This window comes from Gorilla gorilla, chromosome 1 (genome assembly GCF_029281585.2).
Source record: "Gorilla gorilla gorilla isolate KB3781 chromosome 1, NHGRI_mGorGor1-v2.1_pri, whole genome shotgun sequence".
NCBI classification, from domain to species: domain Eukaryota; kingdom Metazoa; phylum Chordata; class Mammalia; order Primates; family Hominidae; genus Gorilla; species Gorilla gorilla.
Window position 1 is genome coordinate 15,986,031 of NC_073224.2, and position 18,245 is coordinate 16,004,275.

Consider the following 18,245-nt stretch of genomic DNA (forward strand, 5'->3'; position numbering starts at 1 on the left):
CTGTGGGAAGCAGCTGCCTCCATCAGCCAGCCAGTGACACACCTGGGGACGTCTCAGCCACCCCCTCCCTGAGAAGCTGCACAGAAGCGGTCACATGCCCATCTCTGCCTCTCCATGCACCTCCCGCCCGCAACTCTGCAGCCGCACAGGAGGCCTAGCCCACAGGCTGGGCAGTGCAGTATCCCCAGAGAACACACCACGGATGAGTCTGGAGTTGCTTGGAGCTCTCAGAAGCTCCCGGAGCCTCCTTCCTCAATTCCAACGCGGTAACCAAGATTCCTGCTGAGCTTAGGTCACAGTGTGACTGCAGGAGGACCAGCCGCGGTGGGAGAGTGCCTCTTAACCATCCCAGTTATCAGGTCCCCCGGGGGAGGCTGGGGACACTTCCCCTCTGCAAATTACAATCTCCCCAGGCGGCTCCCGGGGCAACACATGGATATGCAAATGACTGGGAGCTGGAGAGTTGACTGGTCACTGGGTGACCTTGGGCAAGTCACTTTCCCTCTCAGGTCTTCCCCTCTCCATCAGCAAACTCCTAAACCTTAACTAAACAGTCAGAAATCCCTCTGTCGGAACAGGCTGCATAGCTCTGGGCAGACCTGGAGGTTGGTGGTCCCAGAACCTGGGGGCAGCACTGCGCTTCCCCACCGTCCCATCGCGTCAGGGGCTTCCACTGTTCTCTTCCCTGGTGGAGTGATGGGGAGAAAAATGGAGGGGTCAATCCCTGCGCCACAGAGAGAGTCCCACTCGTCCCCAACTGTGACCCACAGACGCGTGGCTGCACCTTGGAGGTCCACCTGGCCGCTGTCCCCATTGCAGGCTGCACCCATCCCGGACCCTTTCTATCCGCCGAAGGCGCGGGCAGCCCTGGTCTCAGCGGAAGGAGTCCGGCCGCAGGCAGACGGGGCCAAAGGACGTGCACCCGACAACCGTCCGCTCCCTCCCCAAACCCCCGCCCCGAGAAGGTCGATGGATGAAGGGGAGCCCTAGCCCAGCCACCTCGGGGGCAAGAGACGCAGCTCGCCATAGACCAGGAGCGAGAGGGGGACTGCGGGTCCCACCGTGAGCGCAGGGCGCGCGGGGCTGGAAACCCAGGACGCGGCCCGGGAGCTCCAGGAGGGCGCCTGAGGATCGCGCAGCCCCGGGCCGGCCGCCTGCCCATCTGGCGCACCCCAGCGCGCCGCGCACACCTGGGGGCCCGCACACCAGCACGTCCTCAGACACACCGGCACCCACGGCAGCAGGCGGGGGCCAACGCCGCCGCCGCGGTTCGGCCTCCCAGGGCCCCGCCTGCCCCTGCCTGCCCCGCCCGGGCCCGGGCCCCGGCGGGCGCCCCCCGCGGCGCTGCCCCGCCCCCGCCGCCCCGCGCCGCCCCGGGCCTCGGCCCGCAGCCCGGCCGCCGGCCCACCTGGCGCAGCGCCGCCCTCGGAGCCCGCGCACACCCGCGCACCCGCGGCCGCAGGAGGGCCCAGCGACGCCGCCGCGCCAGCTCCCAGGGCCCGGCCCCCGCCGGCGCTCACGCTCTCGGGGCGGACTCCCGGCCCTCCGCGCCCTCTCGCGCGGCGATGGCCCCACTCGGATACTTCTTACTCCTCTGCAGCCTGAAGCAGGCTCTGGGCAGCTACCCGATCTGGTGGTGAGTGAGCCTCCTCGCGTTCGCCCCTGCCCCTGTGCGCCGCGCCCGCAGCAGACGGCCCCCTCGGGCAGGGACCCCGCGGTGGCCCGAGCCCGCGCCCTTCTGCTCCAGCCCCGCGTGCGGGCCGCGGGCGGTTGGTTTTCCTTGACGGCCACTTTGGACCTGTTCAGGCCGCTGGGACGCGTGGGTGGCGGAGCTTCCGGAGACATTGATTCCCGAGCGGGGGAGTAGGGGAGGTTGCGGAGGTCCTAGCTGCCCCTGGCGTCGGACAGGGCGAGCAGTGGGCTGGGGAGAGGCTGAAAGAAGGTCGGCACGCACGGTCACCGAGGGGACAGGCAGCTCGAGGCCAGGGGACAGGCGAGGGAAGAGGGCCAGCGAGAGAGAATTCGCCGGAGACTTTCCTCAAAAACCGTATCTTACACACACACACACACACACACGTTTTAAAACAAAGTCGATGAGACAAGACTGAACAGCTCGGAGCAGCGTGGTTACGTAAAGAAAGCTGGGACCCGGCGGGGAGTGGCGCAGAGCCGGCGGCGGGGCGCACTGGGGGCCGGCCCTGGGCCCCGCGCGCCTCCCCGCCGCAGTCCGGGCACGGGGGTTTCCAGGGGCCCTCTCTGCGAGCCCTCCGCATGGGTCCACCTGGCAATGAGGGGCTGCTGTGGAGAGAGTTAAGGGTGAGTTAAGCACGGGGTGTGAGGGGCTCCAGGACCCTCAATCAGAAAGCGCTGTGCTGCGCCCTCCACACCAGAAAAGGCGCGTTCCGTGAGACCCTCCCCAGCCTGGCGATGGAAGTGCAGATAAACCAAAGGAAGGGTCCCGAAAGGTCTCTCTCAGGCCTCCCACCTCCACTGCACATATCCTGTGGGAGGGGGAACGGTGGCCACACTTTCGCCAGAGCTTGTGGTCCCTCAGAGCCCTCACCAAGCAAGGATCACCCCAGTTCCGAATTAAGGGCGCTCTGAGATGCCCAAGATTGAGGAACACAAGTGGGAGGAATGTGGGCGCGCAGGGCCGGGTGCAGCGCTGGTAGGACCCACAGTTGGAGAGAAGCCTCCCCACAAGCATGCACACTCCCCCCATCCTTCTCCGACGGCAGCCTGGAATTATAATAATTACGCCGAGGGGAAGGGGGGAGACCCAGCGAGCCGAGGTACATCTAATCCGATAATAATTTTTCTCTTCGAGATGGTTCAGGAGCGGGGGCTCCCGCGGTAGGGGCGCCGGGCCAGGAGCAGCGGGGCGGGGAAGGGGCAGCCCTGCGCAGCTGAAGGGCCTGGAAGAGGTCGCGAGGCCGCGGGGACGCGCTTCGGGGACCCCCGCGCGCCCCTACTTCCGCGTGCCCCATTTCCCGTGCGGCACCTGCTGCGCCCAGTGGCCCACTTGAGGGACAGGCTCGGGGCTCGCCTTGGGGCGCGGGGATACTGACGCGCGTCCAGACGGCCGCAGGGAGCCAGGGGCAGCGCGTCCGTCCGAGAGAGCCCCGAGGGCTACCGGCTTACGCACCAGGCTTCTAATTAGAACCCGCCGCCGCGTTCCTGAGCGCAAAAGGAAGCGCCTTCGCCCCCGCGCCCTTCCCATAAATGTCGCCAGCCTCCTGGCAACCCCGCGCCCTAGGATCTTTGTCTTGTCGGCCCTGAGGGTTCCTAGCCTCGGTCCCCATCCACCTCATACGCATGTATACCTCCTTTTCACCTGGGCCCCCTGTGTTCTACCCTGAATGGACCCTGAGACACCCTCGGGGACAGTCAGGCGTTCTGCAGGGGAGCCAGGAGGAGCAGAGAAGTGAAGTCCCTGTACCCTCCGCACCCTCCTATCAAGAGTCCAGGACAGCCCTTTGGCCACACAGGGAAGCGGGGCATAGAACCCCACCTGACACTGACGGGGGTGGGTGGTGAGGACCCCTCCCCCATCCCCACCCCCACTTTGTTCTCAGTAGGGTTCTCACACTTGGGGATTCTCTGCTTCCTGAGAAGCAGCCTCCCCTTGGGGGAGGCTGGCTCCCTGGGGACAAGTCTGCCCCCTTCTTGATCCCCTCTCTGCTCCCAGGCAGGCTGCTCCGGCTGGAGCAAAGACATGGCTTCCCCCAGGCATGAGCAGCACCCCAGCAGCATAGGGAAGAAGACTCACAGAAGGACACAGCGCTGCAGGACCCCTGCCGCTGGCATCCTACAGTTTAATAGACTTAATAGCCGGGGAAGATTCTCTCTCTTTCTCTGGTCTTCTACCCAGCAGAGCATCTCCTCCTTTCTCCTGCCTTCCCGCATCCACCCCAGATTAAGCATCACCAGGGGAGGAGGGGACCTTGGCCCCTGCCAGGTGGGCTCCTGGTGAGCCCCAGTGGAACAGAGCAGGCTGGGGTGGGGGGCCTCTCTGTAACTCCTCACCTGTGCCCCCAGCCCCTCCCTAACATGAAGCCGCTGGCCCCTTGATTCTCCCCCCTCCACCATCACCTGCACGTGAAAGTGAAAGTGAAGGGGAATCTCCTCACCTGGAGAAACAAACCAGGAAACAGCCCAAATCAGGGTAATTAGGCTTTTGAAGTTGGCAGAGGGAGAGGCAAAGGTGTCCCTGTGGCCAGCAGCCTTGTGAGAGTGTGAAGGGCCACCTGCCTCCCCAGGGCTGGGTGGCCCAGAGGTGTCTTATACCCACGCAGCAGATGCCAGTGGTCCCAAGGCTGAGCGGGTCTGAAATGCAGAGAGACGGGCCTAGCCTAACACTGAATGGCCCAGAGCTGCACAGATGTCCAGGGGCATCCATTCTGAGCTCATCCAGTGACAGAGAGGAGACAGGCAGGAGACCAGACCAAAGCATATGCACCTGACCACCTGCGTCCCATGAGGCCACAGACGGCAGGAACCTAGTGGCCCCAGCCTCCCAGCACGCCCCTTCTAAGCTGAGTTCTCAGGAACAAGAATTCTTGGAAGAGCCCACATGGACAGAGGACAGGGCAGCTGCGCTGCAAGGAGACCATGGCTCCATCTGAGAACAATCCCCAGGCACGCCCGCACTCCAGGGCACTCTGAGCACCTCTCCCTTCTTCCCATGTCTGGGTTAACGGAATCTTGTCATCTCCCCAGGGACCCCACCAGGACCCTAGAGGTGGGCCTGTGCCTCCCGCCACCGCCTCCACAGGGTCCAAGCCCACTTTGGGGCTTGCAACTGGATTTTGTTCATCTTTCAAGTCCCTCTGCTGCCTTTACCAGACTGGGCTGTGGCACTCCCGCCACGGCCACCTCCTGCTTCCGTTCTCAGTCCTGGCCCTCCCCTGGGACCCACACCCTCCCAGCCACCTGGAGTTGCTGCCAGGCCTGGCCATAGCCACCGTCGCTGCCTAGTGGAGCACAGCAAGCTCCACCCCTTACCCAGCCCTGCTCTCCCTCTCAGGCCGTTCCTTCTGCCCGGCCGTCACCAGCTCCTGCTGGACTATGGGATCCCAAGCACAGAGGCCTGGCTGCTTGCAGATGGCCACCCCAGTTGTCCCAGTGAAGTGCAGTGTGGGCTGTGTCCAGCCTTTTGCCTGCCCCTGGCCTGCTCCACAGCCTCGCTCATGCTCCCTCCAGGGTCTCCCTCACATCCCTCTGGGCCTCGAGCTTGTCACTATGACAGAAACACATCATGACCTCCATTTTTATAGGGCACTTCACACAGCCCTCAACAGAACATGTAGGCCCTTTCAAGCCCCCACTCTCCTACACACTCATGGGTGCAAACAACCTCCTGGGCACAAGAGCTCAGCCCCTCCTCCTAGCCCTTCATGGGCCGGAGGGCCAGCACACTTGGAGGCCCTGCTCAGCCAGTGTCTGCACTGCACCACCGCCAGGCACTTCGCCCCTGTGTCCTCAGTCCTGGTGGGCCTCACTGTGGTGGGGAGACAGCCTGACTGGAAGAGGGGTCGGGTGAAGAGGCAGCTTAGAGAGGCAGGAGCCAGGAAAGGGTGCGGGAGAGAAGGAGCTCGGCTGGAATGATGGGTCAGGCATACGTCTGTGGTGTGTGGGCAGGTGGCTGCAGCATGGGTGTTTCGGGGACTGAGAGGGGCCAGTCGAGCAGGGCAGGGACATGGCTCAGGGTACCCAGAAGCTCAGATGGGAAGGGCCTTGTGATAGGAGGGATGGTTGCCACTCCCAGAGTCACCCTGCCTCCACATTAGCCTGCCACTGGCGCACTCCGTCTGCAGGCCTGGCCTCACCCTAGCCCCTTCTTCCTTCTCCCTTCGCCCGCATCTGTCTGTGTCTCTCTGTCTCTGTTTTTCTCTTCCCTGCCTCTGTCCCTCCATATCTCCATACCTTTGTCTCTCAGTTTCTCCCTGTCTGTCTCTCTCTCTTCCCTGTATCTGTCTCTGCCCATCTCTGTCTCTATCTCTCTGTGTCTGTCTCTCTCTTTCAGTCTTTGTCCTGTCTCTCTCTGCCTGTTTCTGTCACTCTATCTCTTTTCATCTCTGTCTCTCTGTCTTTTGCAGTCTCTGCCTCTCGTCTCTGCCTCTGGTGCTGAGGACAGCAGTCACTAGCAAATAAAACTCGTGAAACGAGCTGAGTGGAGCCACCAGGCCAGCCCTCCCAGAGCTGTGGGATCTCAGGGCCCTGGGGGTGGCATTGCTTCTCAGAGCTGCCCACACACAAACCCCTCCTGAGGGTGACAGTCAGGAGTGGCCACACGTCAAGTGTCTGCAACCAGACATTGGCCCTGCATGACTGCCAGGATCCGTAGCCGCCTCAGGGACGCACAGCACCGTTCCAGAGTGCAAAGCTCCTCCTGCCTGGTGCTCGCACCTCAGGCACTGGCCAGCTTGGGCCCTTGAGGCCAGCTGCCCCTCTGACTCACGGGGCTTGTTCTAACGATGTTTGCTTCGCATAAGCCTCCTGGAATCTTTTGTAGCAGGGAGAGCAGGATGAGTAGATACAGTCATAGCAGCCCAGTCTTAGGGGTGGTGACTGCCCGGTGGCCACTTCTTCCACTGGGTCCCTTGTGCACATCACCGTACTGTGAGGAGGGAAGCTCCGGTGTCCAGCAGCCCTCCCAAGATACAGGTGACAGGGCTCCCGCCATCTCCATTCAGGGACCCCGTTGGGGCTTCTCAATGTGGGGCCTACCATGCAGAGCCCAAATGTGAATGCTTGGCCACCTGCCATGAAGAAATCAGAACAGAAATGGGAATTTAAAAAGGATTTGGTGACATTGTAGCGGTTTGACGGTGCTGCAACCATTTCTGTGGATTTTGTAATAATGGAAATTTAAAAACAAACCAACCATGTCCCTCTGTTGGGACTCTAGTCTGAGAAAGCCAGCCTGAAGCCACACCTGGAGTAATGGGGGTGGGGGGGGCTCTCTCAATGTGGACCACTGCCTGTAGCCCTCATCCATTGGATTTTTGACCCAAACGTGAGACTTCTAACTTGCCCCCTTTAAGAGTAGTTGAAGGGCTGGTTGCTGTTTCTGTTCAGAAGACCCGCTTCATGTCTCTGAAGGCTATTGGTTGGGGAAGAAGGATTAGACTGTGGCTCAAGGGGCAGGGGCTGGGGCAGAGGTTGCAGGTGCCAAGGAGGCTGGTTCTGGCTCCCAAAGAGAAAAAGCTCCCTAGGGATGAGAGCCTGTGCCCCAAGTGGTACCAGGGAGGTGCTAAGCTGCAGCTACCGAGGCCGAAGAAAAGGAATGTCATTCACAAAGGAGACCTGTACAGCCCCACAGACAGGGTCTTGCTTTGTCACCCAGGCTGGAGTGCAGTGATGTGATCTTGGCTCACTGCAGCCTCGACCCTCATGGGCTCAAGTGATCCTCCCATCTCAGCCTCCTGAGTAGCTGGGACCACAGGCGAGCACCACCACTCCCAGCTAATTTTTGTATATTTGTAGAGATGGGTTTCACCATGTGGCCCAGGCTGGTCTCGACCTCCTGGGCTCCAGCAGTCCTCCCATCTTGGCCTTGTGAGTAGCTGGGATTACAGGCTCGTGCCACTACGCTTGGCTAGTGTTTTTCATTTTTTGTTGAGATGGGGTCTTGCTCCGTGGCCCAGGCTGTGCACTTTAATGTTGGACAATCCCCCACCCCACCCCTCACTGGTTACAGCCCTGAGGCTGGTGAGGGGCACATGGCCTCTTCCTTGGCCTCCCTACTGGCCTCCCCAGGTGACACCCTGGAGGTGTCTCTCACGTTGCTGCTTCCACATTCCTTCCCCGGCAAAACGTGCCGCTGCCGCCCAGGGAAACTGGCAAGTGCGTGGCCGCGGGCACAGGAGCCGCTGTGCCTGCTGGGACTCGTTCAAAGTATGTGTCAGTAATCCCAGCTGGGCCGGCGGGCAGGAGGAGGTGCGGGTTGGGAGAGCTCCAGGCAGGGCCGGGCAGCCTGGACTGGGAAGGGTTGCCGACACCCAGGAGGGACCTGGGGGCCTTAGGTCCTGGGGACCCTGGCCGGCTCACAAGGTGCTTGAGCTGCCGAGAGTGGTCTTCCAGGCAGCTGCGGTTCCACCACTGGGTGTGACAAGAAACCAGAACCTTGGGGGTCTCCCGGGCAGGTGGGTGCCCTTGGGCAGTCTCAGCCTGGGCGAGATGGGAGGTCATCCACCAACAGGGAAACACTTCGAGCCTCAGGTCTGAGGAAGGAAGCCTTATCACCGCCCATGGAGTGGCCCTGATCTTAAGAAGACAAAGATTTGGAACAGGATGTTTGCTCCAGAGGCCCCACAGAGGGGAAGCCCACCTGCCCAAGCAGGACCCTCAATGGCAGAGACACCCACCTGCCCTGGTCCTCCACACCTGCCTGCATTACAGCTGTGCTGGAGCCAGAGGGGTCCCAGGAGGCGACCAGCTGGACTCAGGGCACAAATTGCATCCTGGAGGGGTGGCCCTGGCAGGCCCGCGAGTGGGGTGCACTGGGTCCCTCTCAGGCCAGGAGGAGGCTGAGATGACATCCAGCAGGGCAGCAGGGCCTGAGATCAGTGTCCCCATTCCATGCACTGCTCCCCTCCTCTCTCAGAGCTTCAGGTAGGAGAGGGGTCCATTACCCCATTTGACAGATGGGGAAACTGAGGCCCAGGAGGGGAAAGAGAGAAAGAGCAAACAAACAAGCGAGTAACAGGGCCCGAGTTGGAGCCCATGCCCGCCTTCCAGGCCTGTCCACACGCCTGCGTGGAGCATTACTGTGAGGTCCCCACGCCCCCAGCAAACATGCAAGCACAGAGCCGTGCCCTTGGTACATGGGTGCTCTGAGTTTGCTAAATTTTACTGCTAAAAGACACCAGGCCTGGACTTGAGAAACCTAAGAGCCTGCCAGCCTCAGAAGGACTTGCACAGGAACAGTGGAGGCTGGATATGGTGGCCACTCAGGACCCCCACAGCTGTGTGGCTGCGAGAAGGCCCCCACGCTTTGCCCTGAGCTTCCATCCACAGGGATTAGGTAGCACCTCCAGTGCCGCCACATAAGATGGGAAATTGCACATGGGACCAAACCAAGCCAGGGAGGCCAGCGTGGCCCGGACTGGGCTGGCCTACCGCCCGCCTTGTGGTCCTGGGCCAGCCTCCTTCTTCCCCTGCATGTCACAGCCAGCATCTCTGCCGTACCTCTGGCGAGCTGCCCAGCCTTTCAACAGAAGTGAGGGAGTGGGGAAGAAAAACCATTAGTGCTTGTGGGCTGGAGGCATGGCTGCTGTGACTTTGGCCACAGGCGGAAGCCATGGGTCTAGGGACTGGGGCCATTTTATAAAACTACATTTGTGTGTGTTCTGAGTGAATATGACAGCCTCCCCTTCAAAACAAACGATTATTAGGAAAAAAACAAAACAAAACAAAACAAAACCTAACAGCATTAGTGAAAATCTGGAAGGAAACACAGGTCTGTGATCTTATCAGCTTTTTCAACTTTTTGTTTTTCTAAGGATAGAAACAGTTTGTGTTCTGTTTTTGAAAACTCACTAAGCATCATCTCCATTTCTGGGGCCTTCTGGATGATCACACGATGGTTCCACTAGGCCTTGTGGTGCTGGTACTGTGATCTGCTAGCCCAGCCCTGCCGTTCCCTCCAGAGCTGGGATTCCAGGGAAAGGGGACAGAGCAAGAGAGGCTGGAGATATTGGAAGAGCAGGGTCACATTCCCTTGGGACACCAATTGTGCACGGCCAGAGGGATATCTGGTGTCCCATCCAGTTGGGCAGTTAGAATTCCAGCCACTCAGCTGTGTGGCAGCTGGACGTGGGAAACATGGACTCTTCCTGGGACACTGTGGTGTTGGCAGTGAGAGGGGAGAGGGAATGAATTCCTCATCCGGTGAATCACAGGCTCGGGGTGCAGGGCATGGGGGCAGGGAGGGCAGGCTGGCCTCAGCCTCTCCCCGGGGACTGGGCCCAGCCTTCCTGCCCCTGCTGTTCCCACCACCCTGAGGCAGGGCCCAGACCTCACTGTGATCCAGATCGTTGGCATCCAGGAAGTGAGTAGGGAGTGACGGATGGCAAGACCACCACCCCCGCCTCCCGCCCCACCCCCGCCGCCCAAGTGCTTACCTGTGGTTCCTTGTGTGAGTGATCCTCAGCAAGGACCCTTCGTCCCTGACCAGACACTTGTTTGCATGCCTACAAAGCGTGGGAGAGGTCGAAGGGGAGATTGGAGAATTCATCAGAAGCCCCAGAAGCCCAAGTGGGAGCTCCTGGCCCTGCCTGCTGGGTGGGGCCACGCTTGTCTTAGGGCACCAGGCAGGACAGTGGCCACTCGTGGCTGCTCCGCCTGAGGCCATGAGCAGGCAGGAGCCACGGACTGACAGCCAGTGCTCAGGGTCTGTCTGTGCCCGTCACCTTCTGGGCACCCGATGTTGCCCCTTTCTGTCCCCCGCATGTGCTTTAAGCGCCTGCTACTACCTTGCTCTTTTGGGGATCCTACTGACTAGAGGGTGGAGGTAGGTCCCTGACCCCCCAGGGTGATTATCAGCAAGGCTGACTCCCCAGGGACTCAACCCAAGGGAGCCCCCAAGGACCCTCAGAGTCCTCATGAAGACAGACACGGGCCATGGAGCAAGTTTAGACTCAAGGAAGCCATAGAAGTTTCCCCGTCAGCCTTAGAATGTCCAAGCTAGAGGCAGCCTGGGTGAACCCAGCACACATTCCCCGTGGCACTCACGCTCCTGGGGCCACCCTGGGAGGACCCTGTTCTAAACCACAACCGCCCAGTTCAGCTGGGGAAACTGAGGTTCCAACAGTCCCAAACCTGCAGGTGCAACTGTTAGGGCCACCACCCATGTCCCCCTGGGTGGCCTCCTGGGGTGGAAAGGGGGCTGCATTGGGGACAGGAAGCCCTATGATGTCTTGGGTCATCAGCTGCAAGGAGGCTGTCCAGGGTCTGTGTGACTTGCGCCATTTATCTCTGACTCATTTATAAATGTTATTTCGCAGGGACTGGGGTTTCATACGTGTACTTGTCCATTCTGCATTGCTATAAAGGAATGCCTGAGACTGGAAAGAAAAAAGGTTTAATTGGCTTAGGGTTCTGCAGGCTGTACAAGCATGGCACCGGCATCTGCTGAGGCCTCAGGGAGCTTCCACTCACGGTGGAAGTCAAAGGGGGGGTACGTGTGTCACACGCGAGAGAGGGGGCAGGGGAGGGTGCCAGGCTCCTTCTAACAACCAGCTCCTGCATGAACTCATAGAGGGAGAACTCCCTCATTACCACAGGGAGGGCACTGTGCCATTCACGAGTGATCTGCGTCTGAGACCTAAATGGGTGGGGCCCACTAGGCCCCACCTCCAACACTGGGGGTCGCATTTCAACGTGAGATTTTGAGGGGACACACATCCAAACTATATCAACACATTTGAAAGGCATTGTAGGATCTTAGAAAGCAGTGGCCCCTGGAGGCCAACATGCGGGAAGCCCTGTTCTGCTGTATTAGCTGGTGGCTGTGGCAAAGCTCCATTCCCTGAGCCTTGGCTTCCTGCTCTGGGAGGTCCCAGTGCCACCTATCCAGGTCATGTGGGTTTCAGGGAGCCACATAACTAGAGCCTGTGGGGAGGTCACCAGTGAGCTCTGCCCAGCAGGTGGAGGCCAGGTAAGGGGCTGGGTGGTGGTAGTAAGAGGAGCGATGCTGGGTAGTGGAAGGGAGAAATGACCAGCTTCAGCAAGCCTCCCTTTCAGAGACAAGAGTGCTGGAAAGGTGGAGAGGCCGCAGGAGGAGGGAAGAGGAGGGACTAGCTCTCTAAAGACCACAGTGGCCAGGCGCGGTGGCTCACACCTGTAATCTCAGCATTTCGGAAGGCCGAGGCGGGAGGATGGCTTGAGTCCAGGAGTTCAAGACCAGCCTGGGCAACATAGACAGACACCATCTCTACAAAAAATACAAAAGTTAACCGGGCATCATGGCACATGCCTGTGGTTCCAACTACTTGGGAGGCTGAGGCTAAGATGGGAGGATCCCTGGAGCCCTGTAGGTCAACGCTGCAGTGAGCCCTCAGCCTAGACGACAGAGCAAGACTTCATCTCTAAAAAAGTAAATTAATAAAATTTAACAAATAATAAAGGCCATGGCAATGGGCTGGCGGAGACAGCGGTGGCTCGGGTCCCTGGAGCTTGCATAGCAAGATGCTGGAGGTGGCAGCCTGGCCTTCAGATCCTTCTCCTTCTCTGGGTCTGAGAAGCTTAGGTGTTGGAACTCAGAGGTGGTCAGGAAATGCCAGCATGAGCAGGAAAGTGAGAGGGATTATCTGCTGGCTCCCAGTGCTGCAAGACCCTATCTCTACAAAAAATACAAAGCAAGAGAACAGCACTGGGGCTTTGCCATTGACTGACGCAGACTGACCTCCCCAGTTTGGGCATGAACATCCTTTTCACGTTCCAAGGTGGGATCCGGGAGTCCAGGTTGCATTGTATTTGATGCACCCTGAGAACTTGCGCTGAGAACAGGACCCTGGGGACACTCAATCTCGAAGACAGGGTTCTCATTCACTCTCCATTTGCAGAGCCCCTCACCCACTCACTGCAGCCAATACTCCCTGGCGAGACCCTGAGACAGGCCTGTCTGTCCCTTGTCCCAGGCAAGCCTGGCCCACAGGGTGTGGGAAGAGGAAGTTACAGGTCATAGTTTCCCAAGCACTGATGGATTCCGGGCGTCTGCATTCTCCTTGGATTAGAAATTTGGATCCTAGGAGCTTTTGGGGGCTGGCGTGGGGATAGTGCCTGTGCAATTTAGATTTTTTTTTTTTTTTTTTGAGACAGGGTCTCACTCTGTCACCCAGCCTGGTGTAATCAGAGCTCACTGTGGCCTTGTCCTCCTGGGCTCAAGTGATCCTCCCACCTCAGCCTCCCAAGCAGCGGGGACTACAGGTGTGCGCCACCGCACCCAGCTAACCTTTGTATTTTTTTAGAGATGGGGTCTTGCTCTGTTGCCCAGATTGGTCTTGAACTCCTGGCCTCAAGCAATCCACCTGCCTCAGCCTTCCAAAGTGCTGAGATTACAGGCATGAGCCACCATGCCCAGCCTTATATTTGATTTTCTTTTTAATGACCCAACTGATCCTTCAAGGCCCAGCCAAAATCTGGTGGCCCAGTGAGCCTCCTGGGCCCTCCTCTGCACTGCTCCCTGGCCCCACAGGAGCTCCCCGCTGCCTGCCAGCTTTCCACCCTCCTCAGGCAGGGTCTGTGTGGCCCAGGCCTTCTGGTGGCCTGGTGCTATCAGAAGGAGAAATCTCTCAGGAAGCAACTCAACGAACTGGAGGGGCCCTCTGGTCCACAGGAGGCAGGAGAAGCCCATCCTGACCCCAAATCCACAAGGGCCCGTCAAGGGAGGGGTCCCATCAGGGCTGTTAGAGGCCAGGGATGCTGGAGCCACCTCTGGCCTGGCAGCTGGCCACCTGCACCCTGGCCATACTCAGGAAGGTGGTGGGCCAGGGCCCACCTGGGAGGAGGGTGAGAGGGGCACAGTAACTGGCTGACTCAGCACCCTGAGAATGGAGGCTTCAGACTTGGGAGTCCACCTCTCTGCTTTATCTAGAGACCAGGGACAAGGCCGCCCCTCCCAGCCCCGAGCCTGCGAGCTGAGGTGGTCCCGGCTCCATGCTGGTCATAGTGTTCTGGGGGTGGGCAGAGTGACAGCCCCCAAAATGAATCCAGCATCTAGCCTCGGAGAAGGGATGCGCCTTGGAAATGGCCGCATCCCCCAGGCCAGTCCCTGTTTTGTAAGCAGCAAGCTCTAAGTGGATTCCTTTGTTTCTCCTCATTCGAAGTCTCCAAGTAAAAAGGACATTCAACTACTCTTGCTTTTCCTTCTTTCAGACACCTCTCGCTCACTTCCCTGGCTGTAAGCTAGGCTGGCCCTGGAGCCTGGGTACCCGGCCCTTCTCAGACACACTCCCAGGCCTCAGCCATGACACTCAAATGTTTGTCCTCTACAACATTCCATTAGGAAAATTTTCAAACATCTGGAAAAGATGCAGCCTTTGGACATCAAAGCCTTGTGTGTCCACAGCTCACACTGAAGTCAGCCTGCTTTATCTCACACCCACCACCCTCTCCATTCTCTATCTATCCGTCTTATCTTTTTATGCTTACGTCAGTCTGCTCTGTCCCAAACACTGTAGCAGGCACGTCCTGAACCAGTGCTGGATGTTTTGCAAGTAACATCCCACATGGAGTCACACCATAGAATGGGTGAAGGGGAAGCATCTGGGTTCATGGAATGGAGGCACCTCACCTGGGGCAACCACCTCACCCTGGCTTAAAAATGGAAGCCCCTTGCCTGGGCACGGTGGCTCATGCCTATAATCCCAGCACTTTGGGAGGCCAAGGCAGGTGGATCACCTGAGGTCAGGAGTTTGAGACCAGCCTGGCCAACATGGCAAAACCCCGTCTACTAAAAATACAAACATTAGCCAGGCATGATGGTGCACATCTGTAACCTCAGCTACTCGGGAGGGTGAGGCAGGAGAATCGCTTGAGCCAAGAGGGGGAGGTTGCAGTGAGCCGAGATCACACCACTGCACTCCAGCCTGGGCAACAGAGCGAGACTCCGTCTCAAAACAAACAAAAAAGGAAGCCCCTGCAGTCCTGGGCGAAGCAGACAGTTGGTCTCCCGGCCTCACCCATGGGCACCCCCAGGCCCCTCTGCTGGGGTTCCTGGGTGCTCTGAGGTGCATGGTTTGAAAACCACGAGTCCAGTTCCTACGGTCACCTCCCTGGCCTGGTTCAACCCACCTTCTCCTGTGCAGAGGCCTCTCACCCACAGTCCAGGTCACAGACAGCTGACCTTGGTCACCACCACTTGGCCCTGGGCAGTGGCAGTGCAGACCATACCCCAGGGACCCCGGATGGTCATCCAGTTGCCGGGACTCAAAGGAAAAGAGAGGATGGGGAAGGAGACATGGAAAAAGACTGCCCAGCTACCTACAGCAGGAACACCAACCCAGCCTGCATCAGGGCTGGCCTTCCTGGGAGTGCTGGGATCTACAAAACGGTGGAGGGGGTGTGCAGGGACACCTGGGGCAGGATACCTACGTGTAGTGAATGAATAAAGGAGTGAACAAGGGAGCCGACTGTGCAAGGACAGACTGCAGGGGTGCAGGCTTGGGTGGTGGCCTGGGGATGCCCGTGGGGTCTGGCGCGAGGTTATGCACTCAAATGAGGGACAGACAGGAGGGAGGGTGACTAGGGAGAGGGAGGCCAGATCTCCAGGGGGTAGACATATTAGGGACCCTGAACACTGGGAGTCCGGTCCGGAGGCCAGACTGGTTGGATCCAGTGGACACATCGACAGGTGGTCATAAGCATAAGGAACTCTCTCCCTCCACCCACCTCCACCAGTGCCCAAAAGGACCCGGTGATTTCTTTAAATTGAGGTGTATTTTGTACAGCAAAATGGAAGACCCTAAGTGCATGGCTCAATTCGTTCTGACGTGAAGCACTCACATAACCAACATCGCAGTCAAACGCAGAGCACTTCGGCCAGGCTGGCCTGGCAGAGCTTCCCTGATGACAGGCACATTCCCTATCTAACTGTCCCATTCAGGGTAGCCACGGGCCACACGTGAAGCATGGCTGGTGCCACCGAAGGGCTGAGTTTTACATTTCTTGTATTTTAATTAATTTTAAACTTAATTACATTAATTTAAATGGCACAGGTGTCGAATGCCTTTTGCCAAAAGCAGAGCACAGCCTGGGAGCTGTTGGGACCTGGAAAACGAGGAGTGAGGTTGCCACGGTGCTGACCTCTCCCGTGGATGAGTGTTGCCTGGTCTTGAGCTCAGACTGGGGGATGCGGAGGGCCCCAGGAGCATCTCACAGTTGAGCCCCTCCTCCCCACGTGCTCACGGGAGCCCATGCCTTCGGGTTTCTGAGCAGCCTGGCACCCTAGAGGCAGTCTTCATTTGTTTATTCACTCTCCTATTGACGGATGCTTGGGTGGCGTCCAAGTTCCTGCTCTCAGGCTCAAAGGCCTGGGAAGATTCCTGAACACGTCTCATTGTGGACACGTGTTTACATCTAGGGGTACATAGCCAAAAGTGGGCCTGCGGGCTGGCGGGATGGGTCTGAGTTCCACAGTGATTTCTGTGCTGGGTCACGCCTACAACCCGGAAGCCAGGCCTCCTCTTCCAGTCCCAAAGCCAAGGGCATCCCTCCTCTGGGCAGCCCCCACCTGACCCGGTCCCCAGCCTGAGGTTCTCAGGTTCTAGCCCTGAGTCCCCCACTGGGCTCCAGGTCAACCTGGTGTGAACGGGGCCCATGCAGTTGTGCTGAGCAGGAATGCGGGGCTGCATCATTTCCTGTTACAGATCTGGACAACTTGAATTCTGAGCTGAGTTTTGGGGATAGGGCAGGTCAGGGTCCTGGCCTTGTAAAATGAGACTTCCAGATAAAACATACAGAAAAACACATAGATGATATCAAAACATCTAGAAAAAATTAAATAGCTAGCATTGAGTATTTATTCTGCACACAACATTGTATTAAGCACTTCCTGTATAACATACAGGCTTAAGAGCTGGGCAAGGTGGCTCATGCCTGTAATCCCAGCACTTTGGGAGGCTCTAGCGAGAGGTCACTTGAGGCCAGGAGTTTGGGACCAGCCTGGGCAACATAGCAGGACCTTGTCTCTACAAACTGTAAAAATAAAAATTAGCTGGCTCTGGTGGTGTGTGCCTGTAGTCCCAGCTAATCTGGAGGCTGCAGTGAGCCATGATCATACCACTGCACTCCATCCTGGGCAACACAGTGAGATTCTGTCTCAAAAAAAGAAAAATTAGAAGGCATGGTTTATGAACATTATTTTAGAGGCCATAGAGAATCCTTAATTGGGCTTTTAAGTAAAAATTCTCTTACTTGCAAAATAAAAAATCAGATTTCCTTCATGGTGGAAGCTGCGTCTCGCCCCCGGAATGCACTTGAGGCCCCAGAGCAAAGGGTCTGTAGCCTGCTCATCTGTGTCGCTGTCCCAGCCCCACATTCACCACCGGATCTTGCCCTCTGCAGGTCGCTGGCTGTTGGGCCACAGTATTCCTCCCTGGGCTCGCAGCCCATCCTGTGTGCCAGCATCCCGGGCCTGGTCCCCAAGCAGCTCCGCTTCTGCAGGAACTACGTGGAGATCATGCCGAGCGTGGCCGAGGGCATCAAGATTGGCATCCAGGAGTGCCAGCACCAGTTCCGCGGCCGCCGGTGGAACTGCACCACCATCCACGACAGCCTGGCCATCTTCGGGCCCGTGCTGGACAAAGGTATGGGGCTGGTCTGGGGGAGGGCAGATGAGTCTGGAGTGGGACAGAGTCTCCCGCCTAGCGCTGCCTGACATTCTCATCTGTGCACACGGTGGGAACAGTGCCTCACACGGACGCTGGGGTCCTTCCCGCTTACCTCCAGGAGGACGGTCTGGGGCTGAAGCAGGACTGAGCCCGTGGGGTTATTCGGGTATCCCTCCTCCTCCTGCTCCCTGGAGAGGAAAGCGGGCATTCTAAGGTGACTCCAACCATGGCCAGTGGCGGGGCTGCTCCCAGGAGCCAGGGCACAGGCCAGGCTTGCAGAGGAAATACACAAACTTAAAGACCTGCAAGAAGGGAGAGGTTTGGGGGCACCCTAGAGAAGAAAGAGAGACAGAGAGAAAGACAGAGAGAGACAGAGAGAGAGAGAGAGAGAGACAGACAGAGACACAGAGAGAGACAGAGACACACACAGAGAAAGAGGAACAGTGAGACGGAGAAAGATAGAGACAGAAAGATGCAGAGAGAGACAGAGAAAGACACACAGAGAGAGACAAAGACAGAGAGAGAGACAGAGAGTGTCCCACTGTCCGAGCGACCAAAAGAGAAAGACACAGAGGAATAGAAAGAGACATAAAGATGCACAGAGACAGAGACAGAAATAGAGAGAGACAAAGAGGGACAGAGAGAGACACACAGAGAGAAACTGAGAGACAGAGAGACAGAGACGGAGAGAACATGGACAAGATTAAAACTTTAGCATCTTTTTTTAAAAAGTTGAGGTGAAATTCACATAACCGAAAATCCGCGATTTTGAAGTATTGAATTCAGTAGCATTTGGTATACTCACAGAATTGTGCAACCATCACCTGCCTAGTTCCAAAATATCTTCATCACCCAAAAAGGAAATCTGTGCGCATTAAGCAGCCATTCCCATTCTTCTCCCTTCCATAG

At 58.2% G+C, this 18,245-nt stretch overlaps 1 protein-coding gene across 1 annotated transcript in view; it reads left to right on the top strand.

The window, feature by feature from the left end:
* Positions 1-1,380: 1,380 nt before the first annotated feature.
* WNT3A (Wnt family member 3A) overlaps positions 1,381-18,245 on the top strand; it is a 54,222-nt gene continuing 37,357 nt past the window's right edge. Inside the window, exons 1-2 of the mRNA XM_055373655.2 lie at positions 1,381-1,636; positions 17,071-17,312. Coding sequence (XP_055229630.1) covers positions 1,566-1,636; positions 17,071-17,312 — 313 coding nt within the window. The 5' untranslated portion in view covers positions 1,381-1,565. The remainder of the gene's footprint in view (positions 1,637-17,070; positions 17,313-18,245) is intronic.